Below are 19003 nucleotides of genomic sequence, written 5' to 3'. Positions count from 1 at the left end.
ATCAAGGCCGGTGGAAGGAGGCTGAAGAGCTGGAGGTGCAAGTGATGGAGACGAGAAAGAGGGTGCTTGGGGAGGAGCATCCAGACACGCTGACCAGCATGAGCAATCTTGCCTTCACGCTGCAGTCACAAGCTCGTCATAAGGAGGCTTTTGTACTAATGGAAAGATCCTTCCTCCTGCGCCACCAGGTCCTTGGGGAGCAACATCCTGATACACAGTCGTCACTGGACACGCTGGCTAGCTGGCGAGCGGATTGTAGTGACGAGGTGTCGTGACGTCACCTCTATGTGTAATGTAGATCTTAGTGCCTAATGCCATAAATTACATAATTTTAGTAGCTTGTGAATCTCAAAGGTATGTAGTAATGTAGTAGCTACTAGGATATTTTGTGAAGGGTTTTAATCCACTCACTATAGTGACTCTATGCAGAATTACGATGGATCTATGTTAGAAGTGAGTATAAAGCCTGGCTGACTGTAATGTCTGGAAGAACAGCTGCCTATAAGTTGGGAATAAGAGCTGCCTAAGGCGGTGAGCTTAGCTTAGAGCCATAATTCTCAGCCATAGTGTAACTTATAAATATCTTAGCATGCTACTGTAAGCTACTGCGTACTAAAGGCGGCCTAGTAGTATATGGCTGGTTAGATCTGTTTTGATGATGTTGTCGCCAGCGTGGAGAAACTACTAGGATACGCACTCTTCACGTTAAGCTGACCTTTTGAGGCTGCAGTCTTGAACTTCACTATCTTGGTTTCGTTTCTGACCCGACGAATTCCTTACTAATATCTGTCGTCGCCAAGGAACAGGGGGTTAAAAGAGGAGAGTTGGTCGACGGTAGTGACAGAACGAGCGACAGCATAATCAATAACGCGTTTTTCGGCGTCAGAAGCTGATGAGCTGTGAGAGTGCAAGCTACAGAATAGATGCGTATTGCGCTTGTCTGTATCAAAGCCCCCCGGGAAAAATCCGAGCGGCCGGAAGAACAGGTGTCCCGTTACACCGTGCGTCCCGGCACGCTTGGACAGACGTTATTCGAGGAAGATTTACATCATCATTTAGCTTTCATTGCTATGAACATCGGTACGACATTGCATTTACGTGTGGAGGAAAGGGTATTATGGAAGGCCTTACCAGGGGATGTATGCAATGGTTCACTATTACCGATACGAACCACCTCCTTGTCTAGGCAATTTCAATCAGAATCACACTGCTTTGCGAAGTTAATATGAGTGTTCGTGAGAGACCAGCCAGGTTCGCGATATTCAGGTTTTGATGGTTCCAATTAACGTACTTTCCAAGTGAAGCAATGCTCTTCGTCCTAACTTTGATGTTCAAACTGAATTTGGTGAACAATGGACGGCTAACAACGATCCCGCGCCATATAGCTGCAATTTCATGGAACCAGAACTGTGTCAAAGTCTCATGTACTGTACGCCAGCCTGGGTTGTATGGGTATGGTTCGAACGTCATGCATACACGGCAACTCAGCCGGACGAAACAGCCGATGATCCTCCCTGCTTCTAGGTGGTTTGGTTTTACATATGGCAACTCGAGAATTGTTCGCAAAGCGCCGAGACTGACAGTTCCATTGCATTTTGCTGTGCTTTGTGAGGCAATCGCGTTCTTCTTAGTCCCTTTCGTTGTTCCTTGATTTTTTTGATGAAAACATGTTGTCGTACTGATTGATATAAGAGGAGAGACACACTATCATTGTTAATCTACTAGACCAAAAGCAATGAAATTGAACGCATTGTACTATCATGATGTTTAAACATGGTCGGTCGTTTCCATACACACATTGTAGTTTTGGAACCTCAGAGTATGAATGTGCCAGTCACATTATTTACAACTTCACGGTGATTGGATGCTTCCATGCTGACATCGGCAGAAACGGCAAACACGTCGCATACTGAGCAAGAGAAGACTCTAGTAGCATCTCCACTACTTGCGCTAGTTATTGTATGCAGCATCCAAACAATGGTCACGTCGAGATCGTGCGTACAGGCAGAGACCTCTAGTGGAACCTCGCAGTGGTAGCCGCTTCCAGACGAGTCTGCATTGGTAAAAGTTCTTCCACCAACTTAGACGCACAAATGGATAGAGTGCGTCTAGAGCAGAAGCAAATATTTCGTTAGTCCTTCTCTCAACCTTGCAAGCACAACGCTAGGCTAAGTTTATCCGTGCTCTGTTGCTCCTCAGATACTGAAATGGCTCGAAGAACGCAGACTCTTGTCCAGCTATTGTATATTGCTTAACTCATCCACGACTACAGCATATGGCACATTCGCAGTTGCTCCACAGACCTGGCGACTTGCGGGACATTGCTTGTGTACTTATCACAATCATAGGTTCTTGTTTGTTCGGACTGACGGCATTTGTGGCAGTGTGTACTGATTCGCATTGGAAATAACTGGCAAACAAGAGTATGTATTTAGCTGGTCGGGTTCCGCAGAGGATGGACTAAACGAAGAAAATATTTTTCAAAGATACTTATCCCGCCTTGCACGACATTTTTAAATCTTTCTCGCAAGCATGCCGGAAACCCCTCAAGAAGTCGATGCGAACACTCAGCCACGCAGTCGGAAGATGCTACAAGATCTCAAGATGCGTCTAAGCGACGAGAAGTTCGAGTATCTAACAGATGATCTTCCCTCTTACGAACATCTTAAGATTTTCCAGGACGACCAAAAAGACGTTTTGATTCAGTTTGGCAACAAGGAGGAGAGCAGGAAAGAGCCGATTTTCTTTTCTGTCACCGGGAGGACAAATTGGACCGATATCAAGAAGAATAAACATGGGTGGCAGAACGTCATCGAATTCATCAACGAATACGCAGAGGGTGATAAAACACCATTTGACTGGAGCGCATATTTGTACAAGGGATTATTCATTGGACCCCCGGAAATGGAGATCTCTGATGCCGAATCATCCGGGACTGAACATGTAATGCTCGGGCCGAGCCATGCGCTTCTCAACTACTACTTTCTACTGTGGGCAGCTAATTCTCGTCAGGCCAGGAATGTTCGTTTGCCGGAGACCTTTATGTTCGACAGAAACAAGCGTAGATCGTTAGTGAATGCCTTGTCAGAGTTACATTTGACAGGTGGCTTCAAGAACTACCGGCGCAATAAGCAAGAAACCCGATTCATTACTCCTTCCATTGATATCGCTAGCCGACCTGGGAAGACGATTCCTGGGGGCATGCTTATCGGCACTTTAGAGGAGGGATTACAGATACACCCACAACCCCCTCCAAAACGGGTACGATCTGAAACATATGCAGCGTCCAAAGATGCCACCAAGTACTCCTTATATTTCTAGCACCATTCAAAGTCTCAGGAGCTCCATCCCTAATCTGGCGAGTCTGCCTCCCTTGGACAGCATAGAATTGGAGAGTATCTCGGAAGATGATCGAGAGCAGATGCTCCCGCTACGAATATGTCTGGGATACAAAGATAGCCACAAAGTCTGGATGTACATCAATAGGACAAAGAACATTTAAGATCGAAAGCAGCGCTCAAGGACAACGCGGGACAGTTGAAGTCAAGCTGAAAGATAAAAAGGACATGGCAAAACTGAAAATCAGTCTGTCAGAGCCATTTCAGTCAGGAAAGGGAGGGGGTGCCTACATTGGTGCCATGCATAGCATAGGGAAGTACTACTTCTTGCTCGCTTGCGAAGGGAGGGGCCTCGACTTGCAAGACGATGATTGGTTTGCGGATCAAAAATTTGAGCAGTATCTTAGATCTGGAGCGAACGCGTATCACGCGAGGTATTCCCTGAAAAATGCCCAACATATGATGGTAAACGGAGAGGGAAATGGTACGGAGACTGTGGAAGCTGCTCAGGCGACTCTAGGGCTACTTTCCAATATCGGCAATTCATGTACGCCAGAGTCAACGCACCAGACACTGCTATCTCCAGCTTCGCCACCTCCCGACCAGCAAGGTCCCTCTCAAAGGTTGGACATTGAGGGCCAGTCGTCCATAATTACTGAAAGTCTTGATATTAATGGCAGGGACAGGACTTGGAACGAGCTCTTGAGAAGGAAAGAGGAGTTGGACGATCAGATCGAGAAGGCAGAAGTGGACCGAGACCGAATCGTCGCTGCGCTCAGGCAATACAAAGATAGCAAGCAAGCGCACCAAGCCGAGTAACTGCACAGTGGCACACGAAGGCGATAATTGGGGGAGAATATTTCCACCATCTGGCATGTTTTGTGGATTACTGCTCTTTGGTTCTTTCCATAAAAGGCTTTCGTAGTCTTCCTCCATATCATATGATGTGTTTCTTTCCTCTCAAGACGTTTGGAGACGGGTTTTGGAAGGTTTGAGTCCCTCGTTTAGCTGCATGATGTTCTTTAAAGTCTCACCTCCTTTGCAGACACCGCACTTGCCACTGAAATTGGAATCGCCGTGCTGAAACTTGATCCTATACAATTGTGCACCGATTTGTTGATACTTCACTTCACGCCGATACCCTCAAAGCAGCCTGGCATGCATAATTTAACCAGCTTTCTTCCTCTCTATCGCAGAGATCTAGACCTGAGAAGCAAACCCTTTCCCTCTGAACACATATACTGTGTGCTACCCGTGTTCTTCTACAAGACCTACCAGGTGCGCTGCCGGCGTGAAGCTTTACTATACCAGCACTGTAAATAATCATCTCAGAGGCATCTCCTATCTTATCTTACATCTTGAATATTGTGAACGATAGAAAAGGCTCACGCAGACGGGATTTCTAACAATCTATGCAAACCCCTATCAACCTCGACTACGCCCTTATGTCGCACACCGCATTGCTGTCGACCACCGCACATCCACTTCGCCCCGCCCGCCTGAGGCAGGATCTCCAACCTTGCCCCAGTCTACAAAGCGGCCGCAGGTAAGGGGCCAGGTACGCATGCCTCCACACCACACTCTACCCCAACCTAACGCACAGAACCCTAGCCGTCACTCTGCGTACCGTACCTCGTCGAAAGGCTGTCCTTCACACCTTCTCGAACGCCCCGCCGCCGCATAAATCTCCTCACTAGGAGACCGCGCGGCCCCCGACCCAGGACGTCGGACCCCGAAGGCGCCGGGTCAGAAGAACGGCGGATGCACACCTTGCAGACGTGATAGTAAGAGGTATGTATGGCGAGCCGGCGGTGCAGGCCCTGGCTGGGGGGTGTGTCGAGGGTGGTGCTGCGCGCAGGTCCGTCGCGCGAGAGGGCTGCAGACGGGTGCGCGGTTATTGGAGGGATACCTATTTACCGTATGCCTGAAGGGCGGAGTGTGCATGTGCGAAAGGGGAGATGTAAGCGGGACACACCGAATGTGTGGCCGGCCTGGGCCGTGCTATGCTGTGCTGTGATAGCAGGAGAAAAATGATTAAGAGGTGTTGATAATGGTCCTCGGCCTGACCTTGCCACGGCTCGGCGATGACTGTACCGAAAGAGGGGGAATGCGCGGTGGCTGCGGGCCGCGGCGCGTTCTCACCGATGCGTCACGTTACCCTGCAATCCCGCTCCGCGTTCCTTGCTGCACATGCGATCCTTTAGATCTTTCTCCTGCGTCAGCATACGTATGTATGATGGCGCTTCTGGACCTTCCATGCGTTTCGCGAGGCGTTCATTCTCGGTTACGGGGTCAATAGAGCTTTAACCGGCCTATGGGGGCGTCTCGTTTGCTTGAATTAACTGGATTTAATGCTCAACATCTGGCCGTATACGCATGCAGGATCTACAAAGTTTGTCGATATGGGCGGTACCATGCAGAAGGCGTAGCGTGGGTATCTGTTGAGCTCATGGTCGATAAAACGGCTGCTAAGCAGGTATTACGGACGGACACGGCTTGCGATACGCAGAGCGTGGCTGCAAATTGCCCCGGAAAGGACAACGCTCACGGCAGATGTGACGTCCGGGAACGCGGCGTGAAATTGACCGCGTGACTGCACATCCACGGTTGTTGCCTCGTGGCGGCCAAAACGCTGATGCCGGTAGTTGCTGGCTAGGTGGTCCACGTTGCACAAGGTTGGGGGCTTTTGCCCCGTAAGCTAAGCACGAGCATACTATGACCGGGAACTTGGGGAAGTGGGTGAGGAACCGTTGACGGGCCGACACGATGGATGTTCGCCTCGGCCCTCACCGTTCGCCCTGAGATTAGGACGTATGCAGTAAGATTGACGGCCAGGTAAGCATTGTATCGCAGATAAGTGCCATCTTACTAAGAGTAGGAGCATGTGATCGTGGTGATCAGGGATAGGTGAGACGGTGAAGGTCGATGCGCGGAAACAGGGGCTGAAGGCTGGGGAATACTGAGATCATCGCGGATGACCTGGGGTAGTGGGAACGGAGGAGGCGGACTGCTGCCATTATAGGACAAGCTTTAACTAACAGTGCTGATGCGGGACCGCAGAGAATGAGCGTCGCAAGGCTACCAAGGGTCTGGCTAGATGAGACCTCAGGCGCAGGTGGCTACGGGCAGGAGGAAGTTCTTCTCGGCATCAAGTCGTATGTCAAATCGATCATGGGGGTGTGACCTGGCTTGATGATGCTGAGAAAGCGAGAGGTCTGTGAAGGCGTCGGAGACAGGCGCTTTAGGGTTGGAGATGGCTAGGCGATATTTGACCGGCTGAAACGGTTAATAGACCCTGCACGGGGAGGGATCGCATACTTCGGCTCGGCAACGATTGTTCGGTGGTTCGTGAGCCGAATGTTTTGACACTCGGGCCGGGAACGATCAGATGACAGTGCGATTAGGCAGGTAGGTTTGTTGTAGGATCTGGTTGCTGACCCTCGCATTACTATAACTAGTGAACCGGCCTCTATAATGGCAGCGCAGAGCCGCTGACCGCAGTGAACGGTAAGTTCATGGATGGAGGACCAGGTGTTGGGGTCGTTCACCGCACTGCCAGATGGAGCAGCACGCTGTTCGGTTTCACCACTCGAGAAAAGCGAACGGTGAGCAGCAAATGGTGCAGCAATTCGCGTATAATTAGTGTCGATGAAGCAGCTGAGGCTGATCCGACAGTTCGGCACTCCGCAAATATAGCCTATAAGCGTAGGCTGTGCTGGCCGTTGTTCGTCACAGTTAATATCGGAGCACAGCACCAGCCTCAACGCTGACCACCCTACGGACGTGGGAACGAATTGCCGATCTGAAACCCATTGAGAAGACGTGTATCCAAGGAAACACAAGGTAAAGCGCGAAGTGTCCATCTGACTGGTAAGCACACGGTGTTACCGGCGCCAAAAGGAACACGAAAATAGAAAAGAAATTGGCTGTATTGAAAGAATGGGCTACCGACTTTTGACCAATCCATGTGAGTGCAACCGTGAGGGATATTGTGGGCCACCTTCAGCGAGAAGTCGTAGAACACCGGAACGAGAAGGTCCTCTGCCGCGCCGCAGGATCTTCTGGAAGCATTGTCGCATCTCCGCTAATACCGTGGAGGTGTTCGAGCTGCCGAAGCAAGACTAGGTACATGAAGGAATAGGAAGGTAAGGCTGGAGTTGGTGGAGGTCGGCGAAGGATTACCATCCCACGTTCTATCCCCGAGCATTGTTGGTGAAGATTCGAGACGCAAGCCGTGTTGGTGGAGAGCACAGTCGCCCCACCTGCGGTTCATGGAAAAGGTCGCTGCAGCGATAAGCACGTGGGGGACGGATGGGCCGTCGAGATCCTCCACACCGCACAGACATGCGCACATGAGCATACACCCCTGGAATGCAACATGAATCTCGAGTGATGCTGTTGGCTCCTCCGTTTGGCTCTGTGACAAAAGAAAGATATTTGTTAAACTACGGACAAAGAAAATAGAAACGTTCCACGTGGGTAGACCCTATGAAGTCCAGAAGCAGGATGCTATTGCCATCTGCGCTCACATTTATTTTGGCAATCTTCATCAGCAGGTACTGTATTTGATTGCAGGTACGAAATGGACAGGAATTGTGGACTGATTAGACCTGCGATTCATTTGGTTTTCGTCGTGCTTCAGCTGGGTCGTCCCGAGACCATGAAAGCGGATTTGACCTGCTTTGTGCGCGTGCGCAGGGAGGAGCCCGATATGGGCAGCCGACGATCCTTGGCGCCCCTGGCCACGCGAGCAATGGTGGTCGGGCGCCCGAGGCTATGGCATGGGAACGTGCTAATTGCATTGCGTCGGAAGCCCTCCGCGATGCCGCGATGTAAAGTCTTTCAGGCCTTATTCAGGCGAAACGCCTGATTGCGAGAGTCATGGCTCCGAAGTCTCCAACACGAACCGTCGTAAATCAAGGATAGGAAGAGAGACCGCGGAAGTCAGCATCGTCTTCCCCCCGTGCGCTAGAGAGTCAGAAGCTCGGAGCTGGACGTGAATGGAAGAGACCCAATCTTGTTTAGGCAGTCTCATTTGGCAACGGTCGCCTAACACCAGTCGATGTATCCATGAGGTTTCCTCGGTACTGCACCGAGGTCGCTTCGTGCTTCGTGAAACACTCCGCAGCACTGTGATGAGTTTGCATCCGAGAAGCCTTAGATAAGCCATAAGCTGTGAGACGCGTGGTAGAAGAGCCAACGAGGTCGCTGTACGATCAAGCTTCCAATTGATGACTCCATTTCAAGAGCAAGCGCATCGATATACACTTATGGGGAGGGATGTCGGGAATGAAGGGAGCCCCCGCGCAGGATGAGAGAGCACTGCAATCAGCCGTGGACGCATGCCGTATGTCAGTACCGCGATTGGTGATGGGCCCGGGGACGACCGCCACGCGATTCGTGTAGCGGCAGGCTCGCCAGAGACCCGTTCCTAAAACGGTTAAGCAGAACGCCAGGACCGCAGTGCTGGGTCCTCGCCCGGAGCCAAGTGTTGTTGTGGCCAAGGCTGTGTCCGGTGGTGTGGCACACGCTCACGCCGCCTTCCTGGGTGTACCCCCATGTTAGGTGCCAGCTTTGCGGGGTGACATTCAGATTGCTGCTTTGGGGGCGCAGTGTCCCATCCGTTGTGTGCCGCAGCATACTCTGTGCAGGGTCGGAATCTGGAGCGTATACTGTGCGTATCACCAGTGTGTCTCTCTGCGCCAGCATTTGTATGGTGCACATGAACCAAAGCATGCCTGATAGAGCCTCCTTTACACGGCCCGTTGCGTCCAGACTCGTACCGCCCCGGGATCAGTGTTGCTTCCGCTCATTTACGCGCATCCTGTTGCGGATGAGATGAGCACCGAGTTCGTATTCCTTGGGTGAGATTTGTTACAAGCCACGTAGTATCGAACGGAAAAGCAACCACTGCTGACGCCACTCAGCGAGCAAGCTCTTACACTACGGCAATAGCTCTTCGATGAGGTTGTGCAAGTGGTGGAATAGACCACCATCTGCTGCAAGACTCCTGGGCCGGCAAATAAGAGCCGACAAGGAATGTTTGGGATGCACATGGTACTGAGTGAAGGTCATCCTGTGCACTGGTTGCGTGCTTTGTTGCCTGAGTTGCACACAGCGATTTCGCTTGTTCCATTCTTAGTGGCTGTCCTACCTTCGGAGCGGCCTTCTGTAGCTGCAGATGCTGTTCCCTCCCAGTCTTGTTACGTGCTGAAAATTGAGACAAACATGATCTCCAGTGGTAAGGTGGACCGTGGGAGGTAGAACCAGAAAGGCTTCCCATTCCAAGGACATGCTTCATCTTGCATTTATGCGCATCGGCTCCTTTGGAACCGAACGAGGCCTTGTACGAGCTCAGATTGGACCACCGAATATGAGTCCGTGAGATATGACAATGCAGCGCGCTCGTTCAGGATATGTAGGTCAGATGGGGACGAAGATTTTCGAAAATAACAGCCCTACGATGCCATTCGTCATGCAGGCGCCCACAGACTGTCAGAAATTGAGGGGTGAATGTGGCTTGGCCTCCAACAGAACGACAGCGTCTGGGGCTGTGGTAGAAGGTGTCCAGCCGGGTATTTGTGGGATTGTGGGGAAGAGGGCACACGACTGTTGTACCGGATTGTCGGTCCGTGAAACAAGAGACTAGTTTCTGAGTTGTCACGAGCTCTAGTATACAGGAGCCGCGGATTCTAGGACGCCCTCGGCCGCATTGTAGAGTTGAGTGCACAATAAACGTGGCATTGGTGTACATGGAAGGGTTTGTTCAACTCGGAAGGGCATGCAGTGGAGGCCTCCTGTCTAGGGACGTTGAGCCTGGAACACGGTAGCGATCGTCAAGTGCATGGGAGGATCAGGTCGGATGCCACGCTGTACCGCCAGTATTGGCGGCAGGCCGTGTAGTGAATTGTACAACGCATGAAACCGGCCATCACGCCGCATTTAGGGAAGAGCAACGGTTGCACATGATTCTTGTACGGCATGGTGATTCGACGCAAGCACGCAGATGACCTCGAGCGGCCGACTTGTAAATAGTCGACGTAGCACTTTTGCATTGTCGCAAGTAACAAGCTGATGGCAATCAAGCACGAAGGTAACTCTCGATCCGGATCCGTTATGATGGCAAGCAAGGCTTGGCGAAGACAACGCAGCGATCGGTTGTCGCGGTCATGTTCGACTCTGGAACCTGGCCAACAATGGCAAGCTGCCAGCGTCAGGACGGTAGCCTGGGACGAGCAAAAGCGGCTGAGAATGCTCATGCGGAAGACCATGAGGGTGCCATTCGATGCTTGGAGCCGAGGATACATGGCTCTCGGCGCTTCAACCCTGCTCCGAGGGCTCAGAGAGGGCGATACGAAGCCTCCGCTGCTGCGCTGGCCGAGCGGAGTATCTTCTGGTCGAAGGGAGTGGCGAAAACGGCCTTCCCAAAGCGGCGTGTCACCGGCACGCGCAGAGGCTGTTGCTTTTGGCCGGCGGCGGGAGATGTAGAGGCATGTGACGCGTGGAGCCGGAAGCGGAGCGTTTCGTCCAAAACACTACAAGGAAGCGATGCACGGCAATTTGTGAGAGTGAGGCTCGCTCGCGGATGCGGGCAGCGAAAGAGCATGAAGGCGGCACGGCGAGGAGCCGTTTGAGCCCTGACAGGTGCGAGACGCTGTCCAGGGCTCACGATGGCAAGAGGGCCAGGTGTAGCTAGCCGGCATTCTCGAGTACTGCCGACGAGGCGACCTTGGATGACCCATCGGGTTAGCAGACGCAGGGATGGCGGATGAAGCAACGCTGTGAAGAGCGCGGCTGGGCTCGCGCCGCCGAGGTCACATGGAGGCTCTTTGTTTACAGAACGCTGAGTCAGGGTGCCGATACGGCATTAATACCGGTAACGCGCGCCTTGTATGCACGTACGTGATGCTCCCGCCGGGGTCGACTATGGCGTGGTGCTGCCCACGGTCGGATGGTGCCCCAGTGCGCGTCTGGCCGCTTGGTGGGCGGTGAGGGCGCGTCTGGCAGCTTTCGTGGTCGCGACGGCTCTCGAGGCTGCGCAGAGCAGTCAGCAAGCAAGCGCTGCGGCTGGTGCTCGCGGCGACGTCTCAGCGAGTCAGCCCGTGTGCCCCCGGAGGTTCTGGAAAGGATGGCGCTCGGACAGGTGGTTAATCATGTGCTGCGTCTCCCCACGCCCAGGCGTTTGAGAGCCAACAGTCGAACAGGGGTGCGGTGCGCATGGGCAGCCACGCGGAGACGGTCAGAAAGCGGTGGCGAGCGACGGGGATAGGCGTGAGTGTGAGAGTGCCGAAGACGCTGCCCGCGAGCGCCCCAGCACGCACAGGAACGTGGGCACAGCTACAAGGCAAGAAAGAAGCTGCGCATAACTGTCCTTGGCCGTTGCGCGTCGAGCTGGCTGCTGCGGGCTGCTGGCCACGGGCAGGTGGCAGAAGAGGAGAGGCACGGGCGGGCTGGCAGCTAGCGCCACGGCCGTGTGGTCGCAGTGCTAGAGGGCAGTCATCGGGCGCGCTCCGGCCTACAAGGAGCTGGGCCTGGCGGCAGCATGAGGCGTTTATGGCGACAGGGGGGCGCCCGTAGTGACGGGCCACCTCTTTTGGGCCTGTGGGCGGTCCAGGGCATGCCCACCATTTATTATCGCCCCGAGCGCTGCTCGCTTCGTGGGTCCTGCCTTAGACTACTGCGTCCGGATACTATATACACAGCTGCACCGCTCCACCGCGCAGCTGCACCTGCCCTCCGCCGCGCCTTCCCACGCCCACGCACAACACACCGCACATCTACCCTCGCCGCCTCTCTTCTCTATGTGCGTCGCCGCCCGGTAGCAGCAAGGCGCTTGATCGTCGAGCCCGCAGCCGACCGCCCTGACGCAATCACGTCGCCGTCGACGAAAGCGGACGCACCCGCACCCGACCAACACTCCACCTCATACTGCACTTGCACCCCGCCCACCGCCACGGCGCCCCACGCAAACATGCCTCTGCACGCTGCGCGCCCCATTGTGCGCGTCGAGCACGGCTCCATGCACACCATCGAGACGCGCAACGCCGAGAATCTTTTTGGCTTGTGGTCTGGTATGTGCGCTTCTCCCAGCGCCGGAACCTTAAACTGACCCGCTGCTGCAGTCTTCAAACAATGCTCGCCCGCCATGGAAGACGGCAAGCGCTACGAAAACATGGTGAGTCGCCTGCTCGTGCAAGCCGTCCGAGACACGACTGACAGCCACGCAGGCCTGGAGAGTCTGGTCGCGAGAGACCTTCTGCTGCCAGCCCGTCCACTCCGCCCCTTCGACGTGGTCATTTGACTCCAAAAGCGCCGTTACCGACGACGTCCCAGAGCTCTCCTCGAGCATAGCGTCCGACGACTCTGCAGCCGACAGCGCCATTACCGCGACTACTCGCTCCAACTCGTCCTCGCGCCCGGATCTGCGCCGCCACGACTCTATCAACAGCCAGGCCCGCGGCAAGCACATTGCGCCCATCGACCTGGAGAAGGTTGTAAATTCCATCCAAGAGAAAAAGGCCATCGAGCCTCTCTCGCCGCTGCCGCCACAGCTCGCCCCGCCCGTTGCAAAGGAGACGCCGAAAAAGCCCGCCCAGGACACCAACACTACGCCCCGGCCCTCCTCGCCTCCTCCGACTGCCCGCCTCATTCCTGAGTCTTCAGCATCGACAATCGCCACACCAGTGGGCAGCGACCCAATGAGCCCGATGGTTGGTTCCGAGGTCAGCACCTCTACCGACGTTAGCGCTCACAGCGTCGTCCACGGTTTCGACCCAAGCAGGATATCTACTTCTGTTCGATCCAGCACCAACCTCAACCCTACCCCGATTCTCAAGTCCAGCTTCATCTCCAAGCCGCCACCTTCCAGGGCCGAGCCAGTACGAAAGAAGGCACCCATGTTCACCTTAGGCGGGTCGTCCGACGAGGACAACAGCAGCTCGCTCGAAGCCTACTCGCTAGCAAAGCGCAGCTCGCTTTCCGACAACCTCAAGAAGGCCGGCCTCGTCCGCAAAAACCTGTCCTTCAACAATCAAGTCACCACCCGTACGATCCACGACCCCACATCCGAGGAAAGCGAGGGAGCCATCGAAAGCGAATCCGAGGAAGACTCCGACGACAACGCCATCGAGGAGGAGGATTCGGACGAAGAATGGGAGGACGACAACGATGACAGCGCGGTTGCCAGCATAGATGAGAGGCCCATGTTTCAACGTGTCGACTCGCAAGCCAACCTCGTTTCCCGTCGATCTTTACTCACTACTATGATGCACCAGGGAGACCGCGCTCAAGCACTCCAGAATGCTGCATCTCGCTCGACTCCGGCAATTCGACGCTCTCGCACCTCTACTCCCAATGGCCCATCTACTGGAAACTCACCCCAGGAAGACGCAGGCCTCATGATGCGGCAGCAGGCCACCCGGTCAAAGCCCATCATCATGACTACCTCCAACGTACATCCCCCAGCACTCTCTCCACGCACTACTCGTCGCAACATGCTCCAAACGGAGCTGACAGCATCATTGCGTTCAAACCTCCTGTGGGAGAGACAGCAAAAGAACGCCACCACCAACGCAGTGAACAAGCGAGCTCAGAGCGCAGTGTCTATGCCTGCAATGCGCCGAGCCGCGACGACTAGCGACGTGAAGGGATTGCAAGCTCACGCGCAACAAACCAACAATTTGATCAAGGCTGCTACCCACCGGGAAGCGGCTAAAAACAACTCATATAACGATTATTTCGACCAGGGCCTCCAAGAGTACCACCAGAAAGGATGGTAGACTAGGCCTTTTTTTCACCAACTGCACATTCAGCGGCATTCATCGAGCAGCATTCGGGCACAGGCGTTTTTTTTTTCCTTCTTCTTTTTGGAATTTCTACATGGCGCGCCGTTCGCCAGGCTTTCCGTATGGGCCACTCGTGGGTAATGTTTCCCAAAATCTTTTGATACCATAGGGCATTGAGTATGCCTACGAGGCTACGAGTTTCCTTCCTTCTCTTCATCACGTCGGACAACGGGCGGTCCTTTCGGCTACAAGATATGGCAAGGCTCACGCCTGGGTGGTCTGGGTCTGGCTTCTGGGTCGGCCTTTACTGCATGCACTTGTCTGTACTATTACCTGCATTGTACTTTTATCATTGGCCCAGTGGGGTTCCAGTTCGCCCTTACTGTACTGGGTGCAGACGACGATAGCATTACCTCATGGGATGGAGGGCAGGTAATGGATGGGCTTAGCTACCTAACCCCGTAAAAGCGGATACTTTACACATGATTGCGCACATGCTTCCTTTGTGCCCATCGCAGTGACTGTGATGGTGATTCGACGATGCCCATTTGATACTCGCTCCGACTACTGCCGGCGAGAGGACGTGAGGATGCACGACCCCCACCGACCTTCTCTTCTAGATGACAGCACCCGGGACTCGTCTCCCAACAAACGCAAGGGTGATTGGGGCATGCTCCTTGTTTGGCAGGGCTCTTACCGCTCTTCTGAAGCGTGTCTCAAAAGGGGTGTGCGAGAGGCGCTTATGCATGTTGTGCTGTAGCTCGACCCACTGGCGCTGCACATGTAGCTTGCTGAGCAGAGCAGCGCAGGCCACGCTCGACGCAGACGCAGAGTGCCGGCTTCAGCACCGCGGTGTTTCCGCATCTGCCGCAGCCTTTACTCGTTCTTGTGTCACTGTGTCGTGGCTCTAGCTCTAGGACTGTCTCGGTTTATTGCTGACCCGGGTCGGCACTTTCGAGCGTGGATGGATGGAGCCGATGGCATATCATACCATATCATCTGAGATTCGCGCGCAGCGGTCAGTCGCTGGGCACGATCCCTCGGGCCGGCTTCCTGTGCGCCGTTGCCTGTGCTGTGCTGAGCGTGCCTGGGATATGTCACGTCTCGACGCCGGCGCTGCCCTCGTGAGTGTGTTTCGTATTGCGCAGTGCTCCGTGCCCATGCTGTGATCGCCGCTCGAGACTCGAGAGGTGCAGCGCGCTCAGCCTTATGAGTCAGGCGCTTGCAAGTCTTGGACCTGGGGCATTGGGCCTCGCAGCACGCGGGGAGGCGACGGCGAGCGCGAGTAAGAAGTCGCTGGATGAACATCGCCAGACACACAGTGACGAGATACGGCACGCCTGGCGGGAGGCGCCTTGCCTTCCTCTCGTCGCCCAGTCGAGTCCCGCCGTCCGTTGCCGGCTCCAGGTTTCTGCGCGCACCTGACCGACCACGGATCCGCGCCGCTCTTCCCCATTGCGCTGCGTCGCCTTACCCCGGACTCGGCCCAGCCCCCATATCCTGTCATTGCTTTCGTCTCTCCTCCTCTGTCCGCCCCTGCCCTCATGTCACACGCCGCCCTCCACGACCTCATCCCTGGCCGCCCTGGCGGGTGCCTGGACAGCAGCGGTGATATCGCGGTGATGCGCTGGCACTGCTAGCGGGCTGCGTGAGTGCAGATGACCTTTGTCCCTCTCTCCACGCCGGGCCGCGCGCGTCCTCAGCCTCACCTCTCCCCGCTCCGCCACCTTAGCTCGATACCGCGGTACTGTACCTGCCCCAAGACGCGAGATCTTCCCGACCACGCAGCAACGCAGTGATTTCACGGGTGGCTCGCGGGGGCGAGGGCCTGCAGCGGCTTTGTCTGTGCCGCGCACCCCGCCGCCGTGGGGGTCGCGTCGTGTCACGAGGTGCGCTGGATTTTTGTTTTGATACGATGTGATATGATATGGTATAATGGGACTGGGCACTTGCTAGTCTGGGTAGTTTGTTCGACGCGCCGGCAGCGCTTGAAACACTACGAGACAGAGCACTCAACGGACCCTTTGTCGTGCTCGCTTGCTGATCTATCGCCTGCAAGGGGCCTGTACAGCGCAGCAGAGCTGGCCGAGGTGGCGTGCAGCAGGGGCGCGGTAGAGCTTCCCATTGAGCACCCGAGAATTGACGTGCTTTTCCAATACTTCCACTGCGTGGTGGTGATGCAGGGGGTGCGGTAGGGCTATGCTGACCGGATTCGCATCACTTGACTGATGGTCTTCGTGGAGTAGAGGGGGCAAGGCTGATGCGCTGGCTACGCTGTCCTACTCCAGGGGTCTGGGGTTTCGTCGAGTTCATGGTCGAGGGTGGTGAACTGATGGATACTGGCGTCCTCATTGCGCCATATCCAATGCGATGTCGAGAAGTCTCTCCCCTGTCAGGGATGCCACGGGCCTTCTGGTATTGGATGGAGGCTGGACGTTGAACCGAGATATGTTCATTCTTACATCTTGTTCATCGTCTGTGGTTGTTCAACAACATGAGCACTAACGTCCACAGCTCAGGCTGAGTCCTTGCGGTAGCCATTGAGAGGCTGCGATTACACTACTCAGATGTGATTCATCCACCAAGCGCCGATGAATTCCCGTTATACCAGAGTCCAATGCGAAGAAAATGGTACAGCTGTGGCCATGACGAGCATCTTGAGCATCGCTGGGCCAACGGATGGGCGGGAAGCAGTGTGGTCCCTATCCAAGAGAAACTCTGGGGTATTCGAGCGAATTCGAGCCTACTGCAAGAGCTATTCGAGAGGATCAACAACGTTAGTGTAGACGAAGAAGGTTCTGCGCAGACAGTAGCTTTGCAGACGGCTCCGGCTCCACTGAAGCAACGGGCATCTACGGGATGTTGACCCGACGTCGCCTCTGAATTGGCAGACGTAACAAATCGCCCAGAGAAGGGTTCGCGGGATGACGCTGTCCCTACAACCTGGAGTCGGGAGAACCGCACCTAGATGGTAGTGGACCAAGCAACATCCTTCACACGCTGGTAATGGTTCATCTACATCATGCGGCTGCCACGTTTTGCTCTCCACCTTAGGCCCAGCCCCAGATGTCCTAGCGTACCAGCTTTTCTCCAGCGCTACTAGAACAGCTGGGGAAGCTCCTTCCAAACCGGCTCTCTTTCTAACAGTATCATCTCTACTGGAACGAACAACAGTGGCTATCGACCAATACTCGGCGACACTTGGACAGACGTCTGGCCGTTGAGATGCCGGCTCATGTATGCCGTACCGCAAAAATTTCTCCGGCTGCCAGGCCATCTCCCCTCAAGGGTGGGGTTGCAATTGCCCCGAGAGAGGTGCGCAACAGCTCGGTCAATAACCATACCCGCCGCTAGAGCCTCTGCGCCGGAGACGATTCCATGGTCACCTGGGAGGCTGACGTCGTAGCCTCGGGCGCTTGATCAGCAGCCCGCGGGCGGTATTCAGTACCTTTTGTTACAAACGGTTCTATATCCACGTGGCACTCAGCTGCAGACACCGAGAATTGCAGCGATAGGGCTGCGCGATCGTCAGATGCATGTAGGCACAAGTGCCATCGTTCTTTAGTGTTGGCGGACGTTTACCCCGCAAAGTACAAAACAAGCGCCGTGGAGAGAAGGCGGCATGTGTATCCTTGTATGCTCTGCGCGGTAGAGATTTGACGGGATGTTGGTCTCGGTGCGGTTGTGCAGCGCGGCACTTACACGATCAGATGCACGCTCGGTAATCTCACTTCACATGTATCCAAACAGTACGCTGTCTGGTGCAGCTATGCAGCGACCACATGTTCAACGAACAGCCTCGGACATGTGATAGCCTACCTTCAATACCGCTGCGCGGAAGTTATTCCAGGCAATTCGCCAAAGCATGCAAGAATGTTGGCACGTTCCGCCGCTATGATATCATCCATCAACAACCCCCGCTACAGACAGACCACGGAAGGCCGTACTTCCACAAATCGCTTGACCACGCAGTCGTGATCATGCGGCGGCTACTTTTGTGCGGGCCGATGTCAGAAGCAAGCTCTGCATCCAGGCCGCTTCCCCGGCGTAGCGCGAGCATCACCACATGGTGCCAGAGCGTCCAAAACCGTGATCAACCCGCGACTCGACAACGGCGATTCAAGGTTCAGCTCATGCACCTGAGTTCAATTAGAGAGTTGGTATCGACGGTGCGATTCAGAACAGGTTGCTTACATTCGGAACAGGAGAAGCATGCAGTGTTGTCCGCTCCGTGGTCTGCACAAGGGACGTCCCTACACAGGATGCTGCAGGCAGGTGCTCGTGTCAAGCGCGACCTTCCCCAGATAGCCCCAGATCAGCGCGCGGCAAGCAGCCGTAGGGCTGACCCTTTCAATCCTCGACACGAGGTCGAAAGATCGACAATTGCCCGTTACAGCACGTGTCTCAAAGCAGCATGCCGTTCTTAATGTACGCAAGTCGCGCGATCCAACTACAGACACCAGCACGCACAGCATGGCCAGAGTTGGATGCGTGTGAGAAATGTGCCGTCACAATCCGGGGTGCCAGGACAGCAGCACCCAACCTCAGCGTGACCGATGATTGGCGGCTGCAGCGATCGGCGCCCTCGATATGCAGGTACCATTCGCATGTGCTCGAACAGGAAAACCGGAGCACCACCGTCAAACAATAGTCTCGTGGAATCGGCTGAGAACGCACAACCATGTTGCTCGCGAACTTCTGATGGCCCCGGGTCACTTCGCCAGCCCCTCGCAGGTACCACACGTCATGCAAGCGCGCAGCTGAGGCGGCGGTGGATTCGCGTTGCGGAAGAGGGTTGCATGTGATCCTTGCGGGTGGACCTGTTGAGCAGAGCCTCACGCCGCCCGTGAAAGACGTCGTCGACGCCTCTGCAACGCGCAA

At 54.8% G+C, this 19003-nt stretch overlaps 3 protein-coding genes across 3 annotated transcripts; 1 reads left to right on the top strand and 2 right to left on the bottom strand.

The window, feature by feature from the left end:
- Positions 1 to 6116: 6116 nt before the first annotated feature.
- Positions 6117 to 7311, bottom strand: CC84DRAFT_361985 (uncharacterized protein). Its single transcript, XM_018185909.1, has one exon. It carries the CDS (start codon positions 7199 to 7201, stop codon positions 6596 to 6598), a length of 606 nt encoding a protein of 201 aa, XP_018030530.1. The 5' UTR covers positions 7202 to 7311; the 3' UTR covers positions 6117 to 6595.
- A 2592-nt stretch (positions 7312 to 9903) lies between these two features.
- Positions 9904 to 10759, bottom strand: CC84DRAFT_361958 (uncharacterized protein). The gene has a single exon (XM_018185908.1). The coding sequence runs from the start codon at positions 10643 to 10645 to the stop codon at positions 10175 to 10177; it is 471 nt and encodes a 156-aa protein (XP_018030529.1). The 5' UTR covers positions 10646 to 10759; the 3' UTR covers positions 9904 to 10174.
- A 471-nt stretch (positions 10760 to 11230) lies between these two features.
- Positions 11231 to 14116, top strand: CC84DRAFT_1180962 (DUF1752-domain-containing protein; the record flags this gene model as incomplete). The annotated part of the gene is made up of 5 exons (XM_018180519.1): positions 11231 to 11440; positions 11543 to 11609; positions 11822 to 12409; positions 12461 to 12513; positions 12566 to 14116. The coding sequence occupies 5 exons, from the start codon at positions 11231 to 11233 to the stop codon at positions 14114 to 14116; spliced, it is 2469 nt and encodes an 822-aa protein (XP_018030528.1).
- Between the last annotated feature and the right edge of the window lie 4887 nt (positions 14117 to 19003).

This window comes from Paraphaeosphaeria sporulosa (assembly GCF_001642045.1).
Source record: "Paraphaeosphaeria sporulosa strain AP3s5-JAC2a unplaced genomic scaffold CC84scaffold_13, whole genome shotgun sequence".
NCBI lineage: Eukaryota > Fungi > Ascomycota > Dothideomycetes > Pleosporales > Didymosphaeriaceae > Paraphaeosphaeria > Paraphaeosphaeria sporulosa.
The sequence above is the reverse complement of the archived record's forward strand: the minus strand, read 5'-3'. Positions and strand labels throughout refer to the sequence as shown.